Here is a 22,567-nt window from a genome sequence, read left to right on the forward strand (position 1 = left end):
GTCGCAGACATCGCTGCACTCAGTGTGGCCTGAAGATCACATATCTCAGCGATTAGGCGCCAAAACAACTGGCTCTCTACCCACAATAAAATCCCACAAAAGACTGCATCCCTCACCCATAAAGCATTACATAATGCTGCCCCCAGCTTTCTCGTGGATAGGGTCCACAGGAGAGGAGAACATCTACCAGACCCATGAGACTTATCAGCACCAACTGCCTCTCCATCCCCAGATTCAAGCTCGCTAAGGCAGGTGGCTGCAGTTTTCCCGTGAAAGCGGGCCAACTCTGGAACTCCCGGCCACACCTTATCAGAGAAAATCAACCATACTTGACTTTAAGACGAAGCTACATCAACCTGCTGAAATCTACCAACCTTTAGGCCTTTTCGCTGGGCTACGTACACCCCTGTAATGTATATGTATACTCCTCTCAAAGTATTTATTGACATATGCCTGTCATGTATTTGCATTATTCCTGTTCATAACCTGTAACCTTTGTAACCTAAGCCTTGCACATTCTGTAATTGCTGCACCCTGATACCCCCGGGTCTGGTGCGCATTAGAAATGAATAAACAAATAAACAAACAAACAAACAAATCAGTGTCTAAATATCTATTCTAAAGATGACCATATGGAACTCACCCATCTTCCGCCTGTAAATCCGAGATGTCATCCAGGCTGTCCTCCTGGGAGAAAGCCCTTGTCCTACAGGAACATTAACAGACACCATTAGGACCAACACTGCATACACCAGGCAATATAGACACCATGCACAAAGCCAGCTTTCGCTCCACATCAAACAAAGTTGATGATGCACACTCAAACACATGGTCAGATGCACACTCAAATGTAGGTGCACATTCACAAGCATATTTGGAGATCTACTTATTTTCATACGAGTTCATTGTCAGTAAATCAATTTGGCTACAATGTCATTGGTTCGCTATGTTGGCGATTGGCACCATCTCCCCATATTCTGCAGCACCATCTCTTGTAAACCAGCGCATTGCACCTTCATGTCCCGAGCATCCACATGTAGCATCATCATCTCCTGCACATTAGTGCAAAGTGTTAGCACAGGTGCCTGAAACCTTTGGCTTTCCAGATATTTTGTTATACAAATCCCATGATCCCTAACTTGCATTGTCAATGGTGAAGGATAATGGGAGCTGTAGTCCAAAACATCTAGAAGGCCAGAGGTTGCAGACCCATGTGATAGCATCTCCTGCATATGTGCACACAGCACCATCTTCTAGAAGTCTACATACAGCTCCACCACTTTCAGCACGTCTGTGCATGGCGCTACTATCTCCTATTGTGAGAAACCTGAGGGCATCCTCACATCTACTCCCCTTGGGTCCTCTTCTCAGGTGGCCAGGGAAAGGCCATTGCTTTTGTATCCTGGACCTGGGGGGCGGAAAAGTGAGGGAGGATCACCTGGGTGGAGGGTCCTTGTGGATTGGGAATGAGATGCCCTCAGGCGAGACACAGTATTCCACATTTCCCTTTCAGGAAGAACCCTCTGTCCCAGAGACAGTTATAGGGTATTGCTATCCCTGTCCCACTTCCCAGGAAAATTTCCAGAGATATTAACATTCTAGAAGCCCCAGAAAGAGGGTGAAGAAGAGACGGGCCAAGGGTGAGACATGGTACCCCCTTTTTCTATTGAAAACCAACCTAACCCTTTCCCAGCCTCTAGGGGCTATTGTTAAAGATCTCCTCTCGTTGTCCCACAGTTTTCCTATGACAGTACTTGGATGAGGAAGAAGCTACTAGGAGTGGTGAACACTGGTAACTCAGTTCACCACTCCAGTACTGAGATGAGGAAGAAGCAACTAGGAGTAATGAACACTAGTAACTCCTTTCAGCACTCTAGTACTGGGACGAGGAAGATGCCTGCAGAGTGCTTTAAAGGTCAGGCATGTCCCTTGAGCTATAGTCAGGCAAACCCAATTGAGAATTTACACCTGCAACCTATGAAACCAGGGGAGACCAAAGACGCAAGGTGGAGAGCCACAAGGGGGCCAATGTGGAAGAGACCAGCAGGGTAACCTTCGCATGAGGAGACAACCGTGGTGGGTCCTGAGGAGAAGCCAAGACACCAGCAGATGTCCCAAAGATCCTGTGGAGCCCAGAGCGAGTCAGGCCGTTAGGCTGCCATGGGTGTTGGAGCATCTGTGGTTGAGGGAAAGCAGCTGGAGCTGTGGGCAAGAGAGAAAAAGGAGAGGATGCTGTCTGCGTCCTTGGAGTAGAAGGGGAGCCACCGGTGTATGCCATAAAGCACCCGGAGAGCGAGCAGGGCCCACAGAGATTGGCCCACCAACCTGAGAAGCTAACTGGAAGAGAGAAGAAGGAGAGAACGTGGACCGCATCCGTAGAGCAGAAGCGGAGCTGCTGACGTATATCAGGAAACACCCGTAGAGCGAGCAGGGACCGTCTTGCCAGCCTGTGAAGCCGACTGGAAGTGTAGTAGCCAAACGCTGAGTACCAAGGGGGCTACACATAAGCACCGAAGTGCCGTATGAATTATATTGAATGCCGAAATGAATTAAACCAATAAAGCTAAACTAAGAATATTGAATATCGAACTGAATGAAACTTTATGGGCAAAAGCGAATAGCTGGTGAAAGGCCAAAAGGGAAAGAGCCCATTTGGAAGCAGTCTGCGGAAAAGAGCGCAAGTGTGAAAGAGTGCGACAGAAAGGTGGGGAATACAAAAAACCACCTTAAAGTGAACTGTAGGAATGAATAATAGTGTGACAAGGCCAAAGACTTTTGCCATTGTGTGTCACACTTCTTAAGCTAATAGGCTAACCAGGAGAAGCCAGGATAGTGTGAACCTGCACATAAAGCCAAGAGACCGACAAAGAGAAGTTAAGTGAATGTGAATCTATACACAGGGGCAAATACAGAAGAACCTGTGTGGGTTTAGGAGCATAGGGTTCCTGGTTGCGCGACCTGTGATGGGTGGACCGTGTGGTCTGACAACTGTGCCTAGACCATGGAGCTCTGAATTGTAAAAGCCAAAGACATTGTGAAATAAGACAAGAAGGAGCACTGTGAGTAAACTCGTAATGCAATCCAGAAGGAGGGTCAAGTTGGCCTAGATTTGTGTTGAACTTTGAAAGACTGAAACCAATACAAGTTGCTACATTGAACACTTGGGCAAGGGAACCCTGAGACTTGATGAACTGCAAATACTGTCTTGAGGACGGAGCTTCAAGACCCCTTTTTGTTTGAACAGTGTTACATTGAACTTGGGGAAGGGAACCCTAAGGATTTTGTGTAAATATATTGCATTGAATTTGGGAATGGTAATCTTGAGACCTTTGTGGAACTATCTTGAACTTGGGGAAGGGGGGCTGAAGAGGAAGCTAAGAGCTGGGAGAAGTCGTTTATTATTGACATCCCCATACATTGTTTAGCTTCAGTTGTGAGGGCAAGGATAGGTTTTGGGCACAGACAGACGTTTAAGTTGATCTCTTTGACTCAGACTTTCCTTAGTTTCGTTCAGGTAGGGACATCCCATCCTACTATAGGGCACACATAAGGCCTTCTACTATATTAACATTTTATTCAATAAACCCTTTTATTTTAACTTTGAATCTGTTGTCTGTGTCTTCCTTCATGATGCCTTCACATGATACAGCTGCTGCGTGCAGAACTGGCTCTACAGTACCCACATGCAGCACCATCATCTCTAAAGCATCTGTGCCCAGAAAACCTTCCTATCATCCACGGAGCATCTGTGCCCAGAAAACATTCCTATCCTCTCCAGAGCATCTGTGCCCAGCAAACCTTCCTCTCCTCTCCAGAGCATCTGTGCCCAGCAAACCCTTCTAATCATCCACAGAGCATCTGTGCCCAGCAAACCCTCCTATCATCTCCAGAGCATCTGTGCCCAGCAAACCTTGCTATCATCTCCAGAGCATCTGTGCCCAGCAAACCCTCCTATCATCTCCAGAGCATCTGTGCCTAGCAAACCCTCCTATCATCTCCAGAGCATCTGTGCGCAGCAAACCCTTCTAATCATCCACAGAGCATCTGTGCCCAGCGAACCCTCCTATCATCTCCAGAGCATCTGTGCCCAGCAAACCTTCCTATCATCTCCAGAGTGTCTGTGCCCAGCAAACCTTGCTATCATCTCCAGAGCATCTGTGCCCAGCAAACCTTCCTATCATCTCCAGAGCATCTGTGCCCAGCAAACCTTCCTATCATCTCCAGAGTGTCTGTGCCCAGCAAACATTGCTATCATCTCCAGAGCATCTGTGCCCAGCAAACCGTGCTATCATCTCCAGAGCATCTGTGCCCAGCAAACCCTTCTCATGCAGATGTACATGTTAAATCCCCAAACCCAACATGTCTGCATATCGCACCTCATCCACTATGCAAGTACACAAAGCCAAAGAGCCGCCTATTACATGTCCATTCATAGCCCTGTCATTTACTACATAACTATGCACAGTGTGACTATCTCCTGAAATGGGGCCGCCTGCATATCTGCACCGAGAATGATAGCCAATATATCTGTATATACCACCACTCATCCCCTGCATATCTGTACACAGCGACATCATGCGCTGCATATCTGAGCACAGTCCTCCCATCCTTTGCAGGTCTTGATATAGTACATCCACCTCCTGCACGACCCTCTCCTGCATATATCCATGCGTAGCACCACTATAAAGTGACCGGATGTAACAGGGCGTTGTTTGCTTTCAGCCCTGTGCTTCCAACCCAGATGTATCATGTCTTATAACTTTGGTTTCTAAGAGTATACGGTTCAAGAGAGTAGAAAAAGAAGAAAGGCGCGCCAGATCCAGAAAGGGGAGAAGGGCAACAAATGGAAGGGAAGAGAGAAAAAGAGGGCACAATCCTCAAAAAAAGAAAAGAGTGAGGAGAGTTGGGAAGGAAGAGGAAGGGTAGTTCTCTGAACGATTGCCCGTTGCCTTCATTCCACTTGCTTTGCCCTCAGGGTCTCACCTCTTTGCAATGGCTGATGGTCCGGGCACAGTGAGAGTTCGGTAGGGGGAGGGTGGAGGATGAAGGTCGCTCGGCTTGCTCCCCTCAGCGGCCCCGCTTGCATAGTCCACATCTTCCACATTGACAGCTGGATGGCAGGTTCCTGTGGGCTCTTTGGGAAAAGTAAGATCATCACCGAGATATTCTGGGTATCACCAGTGTCTGATGGCAAGTGTGAACATGTGGACTGAAAGTGCATGGCCAGGCACAAACCACTTCGCAATCACAGCACTTTGGGCAACACTTAGGGCTCAAGTCAACATTTCTGAGTCCAAGAGTCCATATGGTATGTGTGAAGGGCCCCTTCATCTGGGGGTTTGAGGACACATATCTTTGGAGTCCAGGGGCAGAGGGTGAGGCTACAGGATCCCAGTCATGCAAGTTGCAGGGGCACGAGCAATTGATGTCGTGGGCCTAGTCCAAAGCTTCATGAGCTCTGATCTATAAATTCTAGATCTCAGACCCACAGGCTCACGGCATTACACTGTACATTCTGGGTTTCAGACCATCATTTTATTGGACCTGATGTACTGATTTCTAAAGTTCAGATTAGTGGTGTCTATGACCTGAACCTTTTCCCATAAATGTGATTGTTTTGCAAAAAGTTGTCCACAGTCAACTGTCTTGTAATTACGGCATCAATCCCATACAGATGCGCCAGTTTAGCACTCTAGGTGAATGGAGTCAATGTCACAATGTTCATGTTATGAAAGATCCATTGGGCATTGTCAGCCTGATGCTGGGTGAATGGGATTCACAGACCTTTTGCAGTTAGGTTACATTTGTTTGCAGCCTCCTTTCTCTAATCACACACGACATTCCCAGTCCCATGATAAAAGGTAGAGCTCACACTGGCTCTTAGAGTGAATTGCAGTTGTAATGGGTTATTTATAACGCACTTAATACCCAGAGGTTTCTAAGTGCACACCCAGGGATTGAACCTGTGCTGCTCCGTGTCGTCTTACTTCCAAGGTGAGCATGTTGCCCCTGAGCTATCCTTCCAAGACTAAATGGAATCACATAGGCTCTTATAGTGAATACAATGAAACTAGCTTTTATAGGACCTAAAGATCTACGATAGGTTCTACTATGAATGCCCACCCACATCCAATCGGGATCCTGGAATGATGATTCATTCTGGCCCCTGAAGTGAATGTGGTTCTGGTTCACAAGTTCCTCTTAGAGTGAACGAGGCCCATACTTGATCTTAAAGATACTCTGATTCTGCCCATCAAGCTGTTGGAATTTGCCGAACCTGTCACCTTCTTACATCACAAATAGGAACTCTGCCGCTCCAGAGAAAGCCCCCAACGAGTGTGTGATATCCATATATTAAGGGGGCTGTGTTGTGCAGGGAAAAGTCTTTGGGAGCATTAGGACTATTGTATGGAATAGAAATGTTTCCACCACAGTGCGTTATGCAGATGCACCTACGGGCTATCAGCAGGATAATAATACATAATTCAATGAATTCGCAGCCAGCCAGTAAGATTAAGTTACTACCATGGTAAGGCTGATCCATCAATAGAAGCCATTGAGTTGGCTCATTCATGGAAACCATCCAGCTGCATAAGACTAGGTGCAGGGTGATCAAGTCATTAATCCAATAGGGATGGACGCCATCAGAGACAGGCTGGAACAACCCTGGCAGCCCTGTACATCTTGATCAATAGGGACAAGCTGGTGAATGTCCCTTAAAAGCCTGATTAAAAATCACAGGTTATTCCATGCCTGGAGATCCTATGAATAATTATCATTAGGGGCAGGATGGTCAGGCTTGGAAGTCCTAGGGATGGTGGTTACTGCAGACAGGTTGACAAAGCCATCAAACCAGTAGAGATGCATATGGCCAGGGACATGCTGGTCCAACCCTAGAAGCATTGGGGATGTTGGGCAGCAGGTAGAGGAGGGTCTTTCCATGGAAGCAATATAGATACATTTGACTAGATTCAGGCTTGCCTAATAATGGGAGCCACACAGCTACATCTCACTATGAAAAGGATAGTCGACCTATAGACCACCAGAGGACAAGAGTAAGGCTTGCCTGGCTATAGATACTCAATATAGGCTAACTGAGCCCTGGTAACCACAGTATCAAAGGGCACTAAAGTAAGGGTGTTACAGTTTTGCATGTCCGGCTCACTTTACCAACCCAGGGGATTCAAGATCTCGAAGGAGAAAGTGCTTCTGTCCTGGGTATGAAGTACCGAGGCTAGGGAGCACGTCAGTGGGAACATGAGGCCCCAGTCCTGGCCAAGAGCTACAGGAACAAGAAGGTTCTCCAGCTCCAGCTACCAATCATTGATATCTTCCCATCTATTGCTGCAGGACTTCCTGTAGGCAACATTTAACCAATCCAATTCTCCACTTTCAGTGGAAATCCTTCCTTTCAAACTTCCCGGTATCTTTTCCCGTTTCTTGGCTACCGCTTGTAGCAGTGCCCCCCCATCAACACCCAGATCCAGTTCCCAACGAGAAATGCATTTTGTTTTCCGCAATCAACTTTGCTACTTTTTACCCTTTCTCCATTATCCTTGCAAAAGAGAAGTTCACATAAAGTGATTCATGTTTTTCCAGGTAGTTTCTTTTATTGACAGGAGAGTTCGTCCTACAGATCAAGGGGGACAGATTTCCCAGATTTGGTTATAAAGTTAGGGGGAGCACAAACCTCGAAGGCGGTAAAAGAGCCCCAAGGCTAGTAATTGTGGAATTATCAAGGGACTTCAGGTCACATAACTATGGACAAGCATCTCTAGTCCTGGTAAAATCTGTTCCCTGTATTCTCTTGCCAGGGGATGGTTAGGAATTTGCAACCTCCTTGGGCCCCATTTAAAGCTATGGTTTCACATTAGAGAGAATTACATGTTTTATACAGAACTGCTAACTAGCCCAAGAGTGGTGACACAAGCATACCGCCTACGCGAGGGCCACATTTGAAGAGCCTGGAAGGAGACCCAGGCTTTACGCTAATTTTGTAAAGGACAGTCAAATGATATGCAAGCCTCCCCATACCTCATCTCTCCATGCAGCAATACAACAAGACAGAACACAGTACAACACCCAAAAGCACAACATTTTGGAAACACTGTGCACTACCTATTGACCCAGAGGCTGCACACTCCTCGCTCTGGAACACAGGATTCAGGACCCCAGCCTTTTTTCCCTTATGGGTAGAGGGTGGGAGGAGATGTGAGGAAGAAGCAACAGCTTTGGGTTGGTAGTTGGGGACATTAGGAAGCTGCTCGGTTGTTGCTGACGGGACAGGGGGTTTGGTTCGGTTTTCCGGCGGCTTGCGATGCACCAGGCGCGCTAGCTCCACGTCCTTGGTTTGCTTGGGCATGCTGGTGGTAGGCTAGGAGCAGGAAGCAAAGCGCAGCAGGGTAGGACATCGGCAGCTGGAATGAGAAACACAAAGGTCAAGATGCCGCGCAGCTGCTAGGGCACAACATGCTGCCCATTGGGTCTCCTGGGTTGGGAGAGCAGGATGTGAAAGCACCTGTGTAATGCATGCCTGGAACAAAAACCACCCACAAGGGCTATCCTTTCTTGATTAACAAACACATGAATTTCTGATCGGTTGAACTGTCAGTGGCTTGAAATTACTCTAGCATCCGACGGCTACAGTGGCTAGCTATGGGTCTCAGGATCAGCTCGCCCGCTTCTAGACAGAAACTGGTTTCAAATGTTTCCTCCGCGTGCTTCCTCTATTCTCCAAGTAAAACTGGCTTCCAATGGAGCTTAGCATGCAGCCCTCGCTGATCTTCTGACCCGGCTCCCCTCCTGAGGGTCCACATCGGCCCATCCTCTCATCCCCTGGGCCTGGACCTCAAAGAGTTCTAGCATTTCAGCCGCAACAGCACTGGCTTCCAGCATCTATCCAGTTTTCCTCTCTGCTTTTCCCCTAGAGTACAATATGCCCCAAGGTTCCACATTTTCTGCATTTCTGAAACTCCCCTTCAGTGCGTCACAGCCCGGGTCTCCACTTGTTTCTCTAAAACAAGTTTACAAATTCCTTCCAGCGGGGGTTTCTTAATAATCCTTTTTGCCATTGGCATCAAATAGGTGCCTAAATGTGCCCTCTCACTGTCTTCTTCTATTGACATGTTAATGCAATGCTGGGTCAGGGTGTCACCAGCTTGACCCTACCTGCCAAAAATGCCACACCATCACCAGCAAAGAAGGGCAGCAAAATGCCACTTCACAGAGGGTGGCCAAAACTCTGCATTGTGCTCTGGCACCGGCACCCCACGGGCATGTGAGGCTGACTGCTCATCTCCTGAGAGTGGTTGGCGAGAGCCACACCCCACATCTCAGCCTTGATGCCAAGTGACTCTCCACACAAGTCCTATCCCTGATGCTCCTAACACTGCCTCACTTTCAATCCCTTGCAACCCCGCACAGGCCTGTAATGCATGACAGCACACACTTGCAGGAGGATTGGTCCCGCGCTGGTAGAGCTGTGTGCTGAGTCGTAGAGTAATGCGTGTACTTTCAGAAGAAGTGCATAGGTTTGGCATGCAACTAGATGGCCATGTAGCTTCATGTAGGGAGCAGTTGGACTGATATACAGCATGTGCAGCCAGACAGGGCTAGGTCAGGAGCTGTGTTCCCAGGAGCGGACTGGCGGTGAGCAAAGCGAGCATGTGCAGCCAGGCTTGGCTAGGCCAGGAGCTGTGTTCCCTTGAGCGGACTGGGGGTGAGCAAAGCGAGCATGTGCAGCCAGGCAGGGCTAGCCCAGGAGCTGTGTTCCCAGGAGCAGACTGGCGGTGAGCAAAGCGAGCATTTGCAGCCAGGCAAGGCTAGGTCAGGGGCAAAGCGAGCATGTGCAGCCAGGCAGGGCTAGGCCAGGAGCTGTGTTCCCAGGTGCGGACTGGCGTTGAGCAAAGCGAGCATGTGCAGCCAGGCAGGGCTAGGTCAGGAGCTGTGTTCCCAGGAGCGGACTGGCGGTGAGCAAAGCTAGCAGTGTTTCCAGGAGCGGACTGGCGGTGAGCAAAGCGAGCATGTGCAGTCAGTCAGGGCTAGGCCAGGAGCTGTGTTCCCAGGAGCGGACTGGCGCTGAGCAAAGCGAGCAGTGTTTCCAGGAGCTGACTGGCGGTGAACAAAGCAAGCATGTGCAGCCAGACAGGGCTAGGTCAGGAGCTATGTTCCCAGGAGCAGACTGGAGCTGAGCAAAGCGAGCAGTGTTTCCAGGAGCAGACTGGCGGTGAGCAAAGCGAGCATGTGCAGCCAGGCAGAGATAGGCCAGGAACTGTGTTCCGAGGAGCGGACTGGCGCTGAGCAAAGCGAGCAGTGTTTCCAGGAGCAGGCTGGCGGTGAACAAAGCGAGCATATGCAGCCAGGCAGGGTTAGGCCAGGAGCTGTGTTCCCAGGAGCGGACTGGCGCTGAGCAAAGTGAGCAGTGTTTCCAGGAACGGACTGGCGGTGAGCAAAGCGAGCATGTGCAGCCAGGCAGGGCTAGGCCAGGAGCTGTGTTCCCAGGAGCGGACTGGCGGTGCGCAAAGCGAGCAGTGTTTCCAGGAGCAGACTGGCGGTGAGCAAAGTGAGCATATGCAGCCAGGCAGGGTTAGGCCAGGAGCTGTGTTCCCAGGAGCGGACTGGCGCTGAGCAAAGTGAGCAGTGTTTCCAGGAACGGACTGGCGGTGAGCAAAGCGAGCATGTGCAGCCAGGCAGGGCTAGGCCAGGAGCTGTGTTCCCAGGAGCAGACTGGCGCTGAGCAAAGCGAGCATGTGCAGCCAGGCAGGGCTAGGACAGGAACTGTGTTCCCAGGAGCGGACTGGCAGTGAGCAAAGCGAGCATGTGCTGCCAGGCAGGGCTAGGCGAGGAGCTGTGTTCCCAGGAGCTGACTGGCGCTGAGCAAAGTGAGCAGTGTTTCCAGGAGCAGACTGGCGGTGAGCAAAGCGAGCATGTGCAGCCAGGCAGGGCTAGGTCAGAAGCTGTGTTCCCAGGAGCGGACTTGCGCTGAGCAAAGCGAGCAGTGTTTTCAGGAGCGGATTGGCGCTGAGCAAAGCAAGCAGTGTTTCCAGGAGCAGACTGGCGGTGAGCAAAGCGAGCATGTGCAGCCATGCAGGGCTAGGCCAGGCGGGGCTAGGCCAGGAGTTGTGTTCCCAGGAGCGGACTGGAGCTGAGCAAAGCAAGCATGTGCAGCCAGGCAGGGCTAGCCCAGGAGCTGTGTTCCCAGGAGCGGACTGGCGCTGAGCAAAGCGTGCATGTGCAGCCAGGCAGGGCTAGGTCAGGAGCTGTGCTCCCAGGAGCGAACTGGCGGTGAGCAAAGCGAGCATGTGCAACCAGGCAGGGCTAGGCCAGGAGCTGTGCTCCCAGGAGCGGACTGGCGGTGAGCAAAGCGAGCAGGTGCAGCCAGGCAGAGCCAGGCCAGGAGCTGTGTTCCCAGGAGCGGACTGGCGCTGAGCAAAGCGAGCATGTGCAGCCAGGCAGGGCTAAGCCAGGAGCTGTGCTCCCAGGAGCGGACTGGCAGGGGGGGCAAATGGAGCATTTGCAGCCAGGCCGAGCTAGGCCAGGAGCTGTGTTCCCAGGAGCGGACTGGCGGTGAGCAAAGCGAACATGTGCAGCCAGGCAGGGCTAGGCCAGGAGCTGTGCTCCCAGGAGCGAACTGGCGGTGAGCAAAGCGTGCATTTGCGGCCAGGCAGGGCTAGGCCAGGAGCTGTGCTCCCAGGGGCAGACCGGCAGTGAGCAAAGCGATCAGGTGCAGCCAGGCAGAGCTAGGCCAGGAGCTGTGTTCCCAGGAGCGGACTGGCACTGAGCAAAGCGAGCATGTGCAGCAAGGCAGGGCTAGGCCAGGAGCGGACTGGCAGGGGGGAAAAGCGAGCATGTGCAGCCAGGCCGAGCTAGGCCAGGAGCTGTGTTCCCAGGAGCGGACTGGCGCTGAGCAAAGCGAGCATGTGCAGCCAGTTAGGGCTAGGCCAGGAGCTGTGTTCCCAGGAGCGGACTGGCGCTGAGCAAAGCGAGCATTTGCAGGCAGGCATGGCTAGGCCAGTAGCTGTGTTCCCAGGAGCGGACTGGCAGTGAGTACAGCGAGGATGTGCAGCCAGGCAGGACTAGGCCAGGAGCTGTGCTCCCAGGAGCGGACTGGCGGTGAGCAACGCGAGCATGTGCAGCCAGGCAGAGCTAGGCCAGGAGCTGTGTTCCCAGGAGCGGACTGGCGCTGAGCAAAGCGAGCATGTGCAACCAGGCAGGGCTAGGCCAGGAGCTGTGTTCCCAGGAGCGGACTGGCGGTGAGCAAAGCAAGCAGTGTTTCCAGGAGCAGACTGGCGGTGAGCAAAGCGAGCATGTGTAGCCAGGCAGGGCTAGGCCAGGAGCTGTGTTCCCAGGAGCAGACTGGCACTGAGCAAAGAGAGCAGTGTTTCCAGGAGCTGACTGGCGGTGAACAAAGCAAGCATGTGCAGCCAGACAGGGCTAGGTCAGGAGCTATGTTCCCAGGAGCAGACTGGAGCTGAGCAAAGCGAGCAGTGTTTCCAGGAGCAGACTGGCGGTGAGCAAAGTGAGCATGTGCAGCCAGGCAGGGCTAGGCCAGGAGCTGTGTTCCCAGGAGCGGACTGGCGGTGAGGAAAGCGAGCAGTGTTTTCAGGAGCAGACTGGCGGTGAGCAAAGTGAGCAGTGTTTCCAGGAACGGACTGGCGGTGAGCAAAGCGAGTATGTGCAGCCAGGCAGGGCTAGGCCAGGAGCTGTGTTCCCAGGAGCAGACTGGCGCTGAGCAAAGCAAGCATGTGCAGCCAGGCAGGACTAGGACAGGAACTGTGTTCCCAGGAGCGGACTGGCAGTGAGCAAAGCGAGCATGTGCTGCCAGGCAGGGCTAGGCGAGGAGCTGTGTTCCCAGGAGCGGACTGGCGCTGAGCAAAGTGAGCAGTGTTTCCAGGACCAGACTGGCGGTGAGCAAAGCGAGCATGTGCAGCCAGGCAGGGCTAGGTCAGAAGCTGTGTTCCCAGGAGCGGACTTGCGCTGAGCAAAGCGAGCAGTGTTTCCAGGAGCGGATTGGCGCTGAGCAAACCAAGCAGTGTTTCCAGGAGCAGACTGGCGGTGAGCAAAGCGAGCATGTGCAGCCATGCAGGGCTAGGCCAGGCGGGGCTAGGCCAGGAGCTGTGTTCCCAGGAGTGGACTGGAGCTGAGCAAAGCAAGCATGTGCAGCCAGGCAGGGCTAGCCCAGGAGCTGTGTTCCCAGGAGCGGACTGGCGCTGAGCAAAGCGTGCATGTGCAGCCAGGCAGGGCTAGGCCAGGAGCTGTGTTCCCAGGAGCGGACTGGCGCTGAGCAAAGCGAGCATGTGCAGCCAGTTAGGGCTAGGCCAGGAGCTGTGTTCCCAGGAGCGGACTGGCGCTGAGCAAAGCGAGCATTTGCAGGCAGGCAGGGCTAGGCCAGTAGCTGTGTTCCCAGGAGCGGACTGGCAGTGAGTACAGCGAGGATGTGCAGCCAGGCAGGACTAGGCCAGGAGCTGTGCTCCCAGGAGCGGACTGGCGGTGAGCAACGCGAGCATGTGCAGCCAGGCAGAGCTAGGCCAGGAGCTGTTTTCCCAGGAGCGGACTGGCGCTGAGCAAAGCGAGCATGTGCAACCAGGCAGGGCTAGGCCAGGAGCTGTGTACCCAGGAGCGGACTGGCGGTGAGCAAAGCAAGCAGTGTTTCCAGGAGCAGACTGGCGGTGAGCAAAGCGAGCATGTGTAGCCAGGCAGGGCTAGGCCAGGAGCTGTGTTCCCAGGAGCAGACTGGCACTGAGCAAAGAGAGCAGTGTTTCCAGGAGCTGACTGGCGGTGAACAAAGCAAGCATGTGCAGCCAGACAGGGCTAGGTCAGGAGCTATGTTCCCAGGAACAGACTGGAGCTGAGCAAAGCGAGCAGTGTTTCCAGGAGCAGACTGGTGGTGAGCAAAGCGAGCATGTGCAGCCAGGCAGGGCTAGGCTAGGAGCTGTGTTCCCAGGAGCGGACTGGTGGTGAGCAAAGCGAGCAGTTTTTCCAGGAGCAGACTGGCGGTGAGCAAAGTGAGCAGTGTTTCCAGGAACGGACTGGCAGTGAGCAAAGCGAGCATGTGCAGCCAGGCAGGGCTAGGCCAGGAGCTGTGTTCCCAGGAGCAGACTGGCGCTGAGCAAAGCGAGCATGTGCAGCCAGGCAGGGCTAGGACAGGAACTGTGTTCCCAGGAGCGGACTGGCAGTGAGCAAAGCGAGCATGTGCTGCCAGGCAGGGCTAGGCGAGGAGCTGTGTTCCCAGGAGCGGACTGGCGCTGAGCAAAGTGAGCAGTGTTTCCAGGACCAGACTGGCGGTGAGCAAAGCGAGCATGTGCAGCCAGGCAGGGCTAGGTCAGAAGCTGTGTTCCCAGGAGCGGACTTGCGCTGAGCAAAGCGAGCAGTGTTTCCAGGAGCGGATTGGCGCTGAGCAAAGCAAGCAGTGTTTTCAGGAGCAGACTGGCGGTGAGCAAAGCGAGCATGTGCAGCCATGCAGGGCTAGGCCAGGCGGGGCTAGGCCAGGAGCTGTGTTCCCAGGAGCGGACTGGAGCTGAGCAAAGCAAGCATGTGCAGCCAGGCAGGGCTAGCCCAGGAGCTGTGTTCCCAGGAGCAGACTGGCGCTGAGCAAAGCGTGCATGTGCAGCCAGGCAGGGCTAGGTCAGGAGCTGTGCTCCCATGAGTGAACTGGCGGTGAGCAAAGCGAGCATGTGCAACCAGGCAGGGCTAGGCCAGGAGCTGTGCTCCCAGGAGTGGACTGGCGGTGAGCAAAGCGAGCATGTGCAGCCAGGCAGGGCTAGGCCAGGAGCTGTGCTCCCAGAAGCGGACTGGCAGGGGGGCAAAGCGAGCATTTGCAGCCAGGCCGAGCTAGGCCAGGAGCTGTGTTCCCAGGAGCGGACTGGCGGTGAGCAAAGCGAACATGTGCAGCCAGGCAGTGCTAGGCCAGGAGCTGTGCTCCCAGGAGCGAACTGGCGGTGAGCAAAGCGAGCATGTGCAGCCAGGCAGGGCTAGGCCAGGAGCTGTGCTCCCAGGGGCAGACTGGCAGTGAGCAAAGCGATCAGGTGCAGCCAGGCAGAGCTAGAGGAGCTGTGTTCCCAGGAGCGGACTGGCGCTGAGCAAAGCGAGCATGTGCAGCCAGGCAGGGCTAGGCCAGGAGCGGACTGGCAGGGGGGAAAAGCGAGCATGTGCAGCCAGGCCGAGCTAGGCCAGGAGCTGTGTTCCCAGGAGCGGACTGGCGCTGAGCAAAGCGAGCATGTGCAGCCAGTTAGGGCTAGGCCAGGAGCTGTGTTCCCAGGAGCGGACTGGCGCTGAGCAAAGCGAGCATTTGCAGGCAGGCAGGGCTAGGCCAGTAGCTGTGTTCCCAGGAGCGGACTGGCAGTGAGTACAGCGAGGATGTGCAGCCAGGCAGGACTAGGCCAGGAGCTGTGCTCCCAGGAGCGGACTGGCGGTGAGCAACGCGAGCATGTGCAGCCAGGCAGAGCTAGGCCAGGAGCTGTGTTCCCAGGAGCGGACTGGCGCTGAGCAAAGCGAGCATGTGCAACCAGGCAGGGCTAGGCCAGGAGCTGTGTTCCCAGGAGCGGACTGGCGGTGAGCAAAGCAAGCAGTGTTTCCAGGAGCGGACTGGCGGTGAGCAAAGCGAGCATGTGTAGCCAGGCAGGGCTAGGCCAGGAGCTGTGTTCCCAGGAGCAGACTGGCACTGAGCAAAGAGAGCATGTGCAGCCAGGCAGGGCTAGGACAGGATCTGTGTTCCCAGGATCGGACTGGCGGTGAGCAAAGCGAGCAAGTGCAGCCAGGCAGGGCTAGGCGAGGAGCTGTGTTCCCAGGAGCGGACTGGCGCTGAGCAAAGCGAGCAGTGTTTCCAGGAGCGGACTGGCGGTGAGCAAAGCGAGCATGTGCAGCCAGGCAGGGCTAGGTCAGAAGCTGTGTTCCCAGGAGCAGACCTGCGCTGAGCAAAGCGAGCAGTGTTTCCAGGAGCGGACTAGCGCAGAGCAAAGCGAGCAGTGTTTCCAGGAGCAGACTGGCGGTGAGCAAAGCGAGCATGTGCAGCCATGCAGGGCTAGGCCAGGCAGGGCTAGTCCAGGAGCTGCGTTCCCAGGAGCGGACTGGAGCTGAGCAAAGCGAGCATGTGCAGCCAGGCAGGGCTAGCCCAGGAGCTGTGTTCCCAGGAGCGGACTGGCGCTGAACAAAGCGTGCATGTGCAGCCAGGCAGGGCTAGGCCAGGAGCTGTGCTCCCAGGAGCGAACTGGCGGTGAGCAAAGCGAGCATGTGCAGCCAGGCAGGGCTAGGCCAGGAGCTGTGCTCCCAGGAGCGGACTGGCGGTGAGCAAAGCGAGCATGTGCAGCCAGGCAGAGCTAGGCCAGGAGCTGTGTTCCCAGGAGCGGACTGGCGCTGAGCAAAGCGAGCATGTGCAGCCAGGCAGGGCTAGGCCAGGAGCTGTGCTCCCAGGAGCGGACTGGCAGGGGGCAAAGCGAGCATGTGCAGCCAGGCCGAGCTAGGCCAGGAGCTGTGTTCCCAGGAGCGGGCTGGCGGTGAGCAAAGCGAACATGTGCAGCCAGGCAGGGCTAGGCCAGGAGCTGTGCTCCCAGGAGCGAACTGGCGGTGAGCAAAGCGAGCATGTGCAGCCAGGCAGAGCTAGGCCAGGAGCTGTGTTCCCAGGAGCGGACTGGCGCTGAGCAAAGCGAGCATGTGCAGCCAGGCAGAGCTAGGCCAGGAGCTGTGCTCCCAGGAGCGGACTGGTGGTGAGCAAAGGGTGGTGAGCAAAGGGAGCAGTGTTTCCAGAAGCGGACTGGCGGTAAGCAAAGCGAGCAGTGTTTCCAGAAGCGGACTGGCGCTGAGCAAAGCGAGCAGTGTTTCCAGAAGCAGACTGGCGGTGAGCAAAGCGAGCATGTGCAGCCAGGCAGGGCTAGGCCAGGAGCTGTGTTCCCAGGAGCGGACTGCCGCTGAGCAAAGCGAGCAGTGTTTCCAGAAGCGGACTGGAGCTGAGCAAAGCGAGCAGTGTTTCCAGAAGCGGACTGGCGGTGAGCAAAGCGAGCATGTCCAGCCAGGCAGGGCTAGCCCAGGAGCTGTGTTCCCAGGAGCGGACTGGCGCTGAGCAAAGAGAGCATGTGCAGCCAGGCAGGGCTAGGCCAGGAGCTGTGCTCCCAGGAGCGGACTGGTGGTGAGCAAAGAGAGCATGTGCAGCCAGGCAGGGCTAGGCCAGGAGCTGTGTTCCCAGGAACAGACTGGCGCTGAGCAAAGCGAGCATGTGCAGTCAGGCAGGGCTAGGCCAGGAGCTGTGTTCCCAGGAGCAGACTGGCGCTGAGCAAAGCGAGCATGTGCAGCCAGGCAGGGCTAGGCCAGGAGCTGTGTTCCCAGGAGCAGACTGGCGCTGAGCAGAGAGATGTAGAGGCAAAGCTGTGTGGAGTTCCGCAGTTGGATAGATGATGGAGGTGCACTGTCAGAGATGCATGTTAGTGCGGCAGTAAAACAGCAAAGAGGTGGTGCGTGCATTGGAAAAGCACGCGCAGCTCTATAGATGAAAAGCAGGGGGTAGGGCCGACAAGCCATCCACACACAGTACCTTCTCTCTCGGCAAAGAAAACGGCAGCCGCAATGTCCAGGCCCTGCATGAAAGAAACGCAAACATTGACTGGTAAGCGCACAAGGACTTCTGAAACATTCTCTGGTGGTTCTCAGCCCTGCGTCACAGTCAGGGGCTGCTGTGCTGTTTGCATCCCCATTGCAATTGCATTGCTGTCAGGCAAGTCGCTGTGCACTGTTTATTCGGTAGAACTCAGAGGCAGGGAAGGAAATGACCCGAGAGCCGAAAACATACATCAAAAGCCTACACAATCAATGCGACATAGTCCAGAATAGAAATGGAAACATTTTGGTAACGATGTTTTTCATATTTTATTTAGATTTAAATATCACATAGTGACACCATGGTGCAGTTGAACAAGATATAGCATAAGAGGGTAATACTAGTCAATACATATCAGCATTTAATCAATATGACACAGACCATCACCAGATAAAAATAGAAAGGAGGAAAGGAATAAAAATACTTATAATATAAATGTTCTTCTCCCCAAGATTATTGAAAAAGCAGACCCAATCCATGTGCACTGACCCCTCCAATAGAAGTTGATTGCATACACGAGACAAGGAGCACTACGTACACAGACAAATAACACATACACACGTCACTCATGTATGATTGCTGCGGCCCCACTCGATCTAAGATCAGATCAGGGGATAGGTTTCATATCAGTTTCATAGAAGGACTGCATGACCCCTCGCCCACCCATTCCACTCATCACATGATGCCCATATTTCCAAGTAAAGGTCGCTCCTGCGCCTCTAGACATCACTTTCCCATATTCAGACACAATAAGAGCAGTAATCCAGCCCTCTATTTGTGGCTTTTTCCTAGTTTTCCAGACTTTCGAGAACTGTTTTAAAGTTAAACCCAGGGCCTTATTAATCCGGCCGCGCTGGCCCTTGCTGCTTTCCAAACAGTTGCTCCCAAGAGAAGGATACTCAGAGCAGGACATGCAGTAACCCACGCACTCATCCACATGGCCAGCCTATCCATGGCATCTACCCAGAATGCATGCCTCATTCCCAGGAGTCCCATCCCGCCCCCTTCTGCTGTGCAAGGGGAAGATGGCGATCTCATTTGGCCCTGGAGATCTCTCCTGCTAGTTCCCCCCTTGGTTCCACAGACAACTCCTAGCCTAGATCCATAGACCATGTCTGTTCCAAGTGATCCCGTCAGCATATACTTTTTTTTACTAGGTATCTGTTTGAGGAATGTGGATGCCATCCGGGGGCCGGGTGGTCCGGTGGGGATATCAAATAGTTTTCACAAATCTGCCCAGCCTTGCAGAGGGTAATCCAACATCTAAAATCTCTGCAGTAAGAAGGTTTCTTGCCACATCCTGCCTCCCTGGGTGAAATTGATCTTGATGGCCGTCAACAATGATTACTTGAGCCCCTTTCCAAAACATTTCCTACCGCCATGACACATGTCAGGATGCAACTCCTCCAATATGGCATTTTGGTTTTTATCTGCAGTGCTGGGTTATGCCATAAGGATTCCTTCCCAGGAAGCTAAATATTCTGTTCATTGCCCTCCAGCCCCAGTAGTAAGGCTCCTCGGGTTAGTTAGCTAAGGCTCACCCAGCCCATGCAAGTTGATGGATTGAATGTAGATATATACCAGCAAAAATGGGAGAGCCCTCTGCACCGCCATTTCAGCCCAGTCCTTGGATTCTGCATGGACCATTATGCCGACTGCTTGAGAAGGAATCCCACATAGTATTACTGAAGAGGCGGATAATCAAAGCCACCCACCCTAACACCGTGTACTTACCTACAACAAGGGATTCTCATAGGCTTGCCCTCCCTCCAGAGGAAGTTTTGAAAAAACCCTATCCATCCTCTTAAACATATATTATACATTGAAAATCCCGGGTAAGGATTGGATAACATAAATCACATTAGGAAGGAGGACCATTTTAATAGTAGTTCTCTTGGGCCAGATGCTGAGCTGTATTCTCTTCCATTTCCCAACATCCTTTTCCATAGCTTCAACTACCTTCATCACATTATTTTCCACTATTTTCTTTAAATTTTGAACAAAATGGATACTCAAATAATTTACACCATTTTCGGAACATGTACACTCCCATATCTGAAAACCTGCTCTAAACCTTACCTTACCTGCTCTACTGACAGTAGTAACATTTCAGAGGTGGACTAGTTGATCTTATAACCATAAAGTCTATGTCCTTCCTCACATTTTGCTTTCAAATGAACACAGCAAGTGTGAGGCTTGCATAGAGGTCCCACCATGTCCTCCACAGATGGTGAGACCTCCTGTTCTTTTCCCCCATTTCCTATTCCATTCACCACACCCTCTTGGTGAACAAATGCCTCCAATGTTTCCAATTAAAATCAACAAAAAGGGTGTAAATGAAGGTGAGTTTCCGTGTAGTATCATCAATCAACTTAACAAAAACCACCTGTACTGGCTAGCTTTGTCACCATAATTCACATGTTCAGACTGAAGTTTCAGGATTCTCGATGACTGCCAGATTAGGTTGTGTTGGCGTGTTTTATGTTTTCTTGTAAATATGTGTCTATTCGTAACGGAGCTCTGTGTTTGAATCCCGCGTTCGGTGGCGGCTTGGGCAGAAGACAACAAAAAATGGGCTCGCCTGGAGAAGCTGGCAGGGTTTGGTGATGGTTCTTTGTGTTTAAAGGTTTGTTGTATTGCTCCTTAAATGTTCATGTTGTTGTGCCGTTCGTTGAGATGGTGTCAGGTCATGTTGTCCTGTACCTTAAAGGGTAGGATGTGTTGGTCATTGTGTTAATTTTGATGTGATATTTGTTGAGAAGGTGTCAGGTCATGCAATGGTGGCAGCCTTGTGGCGGTCTCTTGTAGTCTGTTTCCAGTGTTAGGGTTCTGGACAGGTCTGTATCCCAATGTGTTAAAGAGCCCGGTTTTTGTACTGTTTCTGAACTGTCAGATGGTCTTCTGTTATCTGGATTTCTCTTGGTATCGAGGTGTACAGTTTTGCTATACGGGTAGAGAAGGCAGAACATCCGTACTTGCTTTGCTCATAGTGCCTTGATTCTATAAGTATGACGCTGCTTGACCTTAATGTCCTTTGTGGGTGGCAAGGGGTGATATTTGATTTGGAGGAATTCCGCTCCCTGCTCATGCAGTGCTCTGTGAACAATGCACAGTGCTTTCAAGTGGATTATTTTCTTCACTGGCAACCAGTGTAGGCTTCTCAAGGCCGCCGTGATGTGTTCCCACCGGTGTATTCCTAGTAGAGGTCTTGCCACCGTGTTTCGTAATCTATTCTTTACAGTATCAGTGAGATTATGGTGAAGGCCCAGCGTGGGAAGCTTAGGTATGGAAAGATGATTGAGCATAGGTGGTAGAAGCATGTTCATACTATTGTGTGGATCAAAGACACAGAATTAAGATGATTGCAATATTTTCAAATAATTCAATTTCTTGTCTCTGTTTTGTTCTCTCTCTATTGGTGCTGTTTGGCCAGCGCCATTCTTCATTTCAGAATATAAGCCTGGAAGAAAAGATGCATGCTTACTATTTTGCTTTGCATCCTGCCATTTCCCACTGTCATATTGTCTATGCATTACATATAGATTTTCAAACCATAGCAAGGCTAGTTATGTCAGTTTCCTCTTCAGTGGAAAACTCTAGAGCATCCACCGGTTTATTTTATTATTTGATTTTACTTCACCATTCCTAACATTTCTATAGCACAAACAAGCCCAAGGGTGCACGGGAGTACTTGTTAGGCAGGCTCCATCGCATGCTAGACGTGTGTAGCACTGACAAGGCACAAAGATGCTTCAGGGCGAGGAGCTAAGGTGTGCCACACATTTTCAACTATGAATGTTTTTTTCCTAATAAATGCAATAGAAATGTAAATGATTTACTGTAATCCATCTGTGCCCTTTGGGCAGAACAATGTGCCAGCTATATTCCAGAGGTTGGGCAATCATGCCCTGAGTGGGCTAGATGAATTCTGAATAGCTTAGCTAGATGATATTGAGGTTTTCAGCCGTACCTGCAAAGAACATGTAAGACACCACCGGATAGTATTGCAGGACCTTTAACAGGCCCACTTGATCCTTAAAGCAACACAATGCCAGATTCGTCAAGGTACAGTGACCTTGACCCAGTGGCACAAGGTTGGGGCGGGCAAGGTTTAGGCTCTACCCAGCAAAGTACAAGTTCTACAAGACTGGTAAACCGATACATCGCAAACCCAGGTGAGAGTCCCAACTGGTAATTCAGGAATTACTTGGCCAACTACGGTACCATAGCTGCCAATTTGACAGCTCTCCCAACTCCTAAGAAACCCAAAAAAGTCTCTTGGTTTTAGGAGTGTCAGCAAGCAATTCAGGGCTTAAATGTTGCAGGCTTCACTGTGCCAGGCCCCTGTTATGAGGGCCCCTCGCTATCCGAGGCCCTTTATAGTGCCAACTGATATTTCTGACACTGGAATTGGAGACATTTTCTCACAGCCAGATGAAAAAGGCAGGGATCACCCCAGCTTAAAGACAGAGAATTGATGTGGACCACCATGGAAAAGGAGTGTTTTGCTAATTTATGAGCCCTTAGTAAGCCGAGACTCTACTTGTTTGGGACTCACTTCACCATTCAGAATGAACATTAGTCTGTAAAGTAGCAGATGAAGTTGAAGGCTGAGAATCCTAAATTGCTCAGGTGGTCCATAAAGCCATCAAGGCATTGACTTCACTATTGAGTATAAACCAGGTCTACGACACAGCACTTCGGATCGTCTGTCCATGATGTATTGATCAACTGGACCAGGAAATCCACCAAGGGGTGGATTAGATCCCCCCTGTCCCTAATCTGTGGAGGCAGGGGGTGTTAGTAAATATTTTCTATTTTTCATGCTTTCCCTCCATAGATATCTCTGGTACTCCCAACTATTTGCTTTATTTTTTTTAACTGTTCTAGCTTTTGAAGGTACGTAAAGGCTTTTTGTTTACTTTACTTACTTTGCTTGGCGCATCTGTATTGGGGTCACTGATTAGTCGCTACACCATTCAG

General features: G+C 52.0%; 1 protein-coding gene across 7 annotated transcripts in view; it reads right to left on the reverse strand.

The window, feature by feature from the left end:
- CNGB1 (cyclic nucleotide gated channel subunit beta 1) overlaps positions 1–22,567 on the reverse strand; it is a 1,007,057-nt gene that overhangs the window by 244,217 nt on the left and 740,273 nt on the right. For all 7 annotated transcript variants that reach the window (XM_069654372.1, XM_069654395.1, XM_069654388.1 and 4 more), the window contains 3 exons: positions 17,522–17,564; positions 4,984–5,134; positions 644–706 (listed from right to left, as the gene is read on the reverse strand). In XM_069654372.1, the coding sequence (XP_069510473.1) occupies positions 644–706; positions 4,984–5,134; positions 17,522–17,564 (257 nt within the window). The remainder of the gene's footprint in view (positions 1–643; positions 707–4,983; positions 5,135–17,521; positions 17,565–22,567) is intronic.

The sequence above is a fragment of the Ambystoma mexicanum genome, chromosome 1p, assembly GCF_040938575.1.
Source record: "Ambystoma mexicanum isolate Mex_15411 chromosome 1p, UKY_AmexF1_1, whole genome shotgun sequence".
NCBI classification, from domain to species: Eukaryota; Metazoa; Chordata; class Amphibia; order Caudata; family Ambystomatidae; genus Ambystoma; species Ambystoma mexicanum.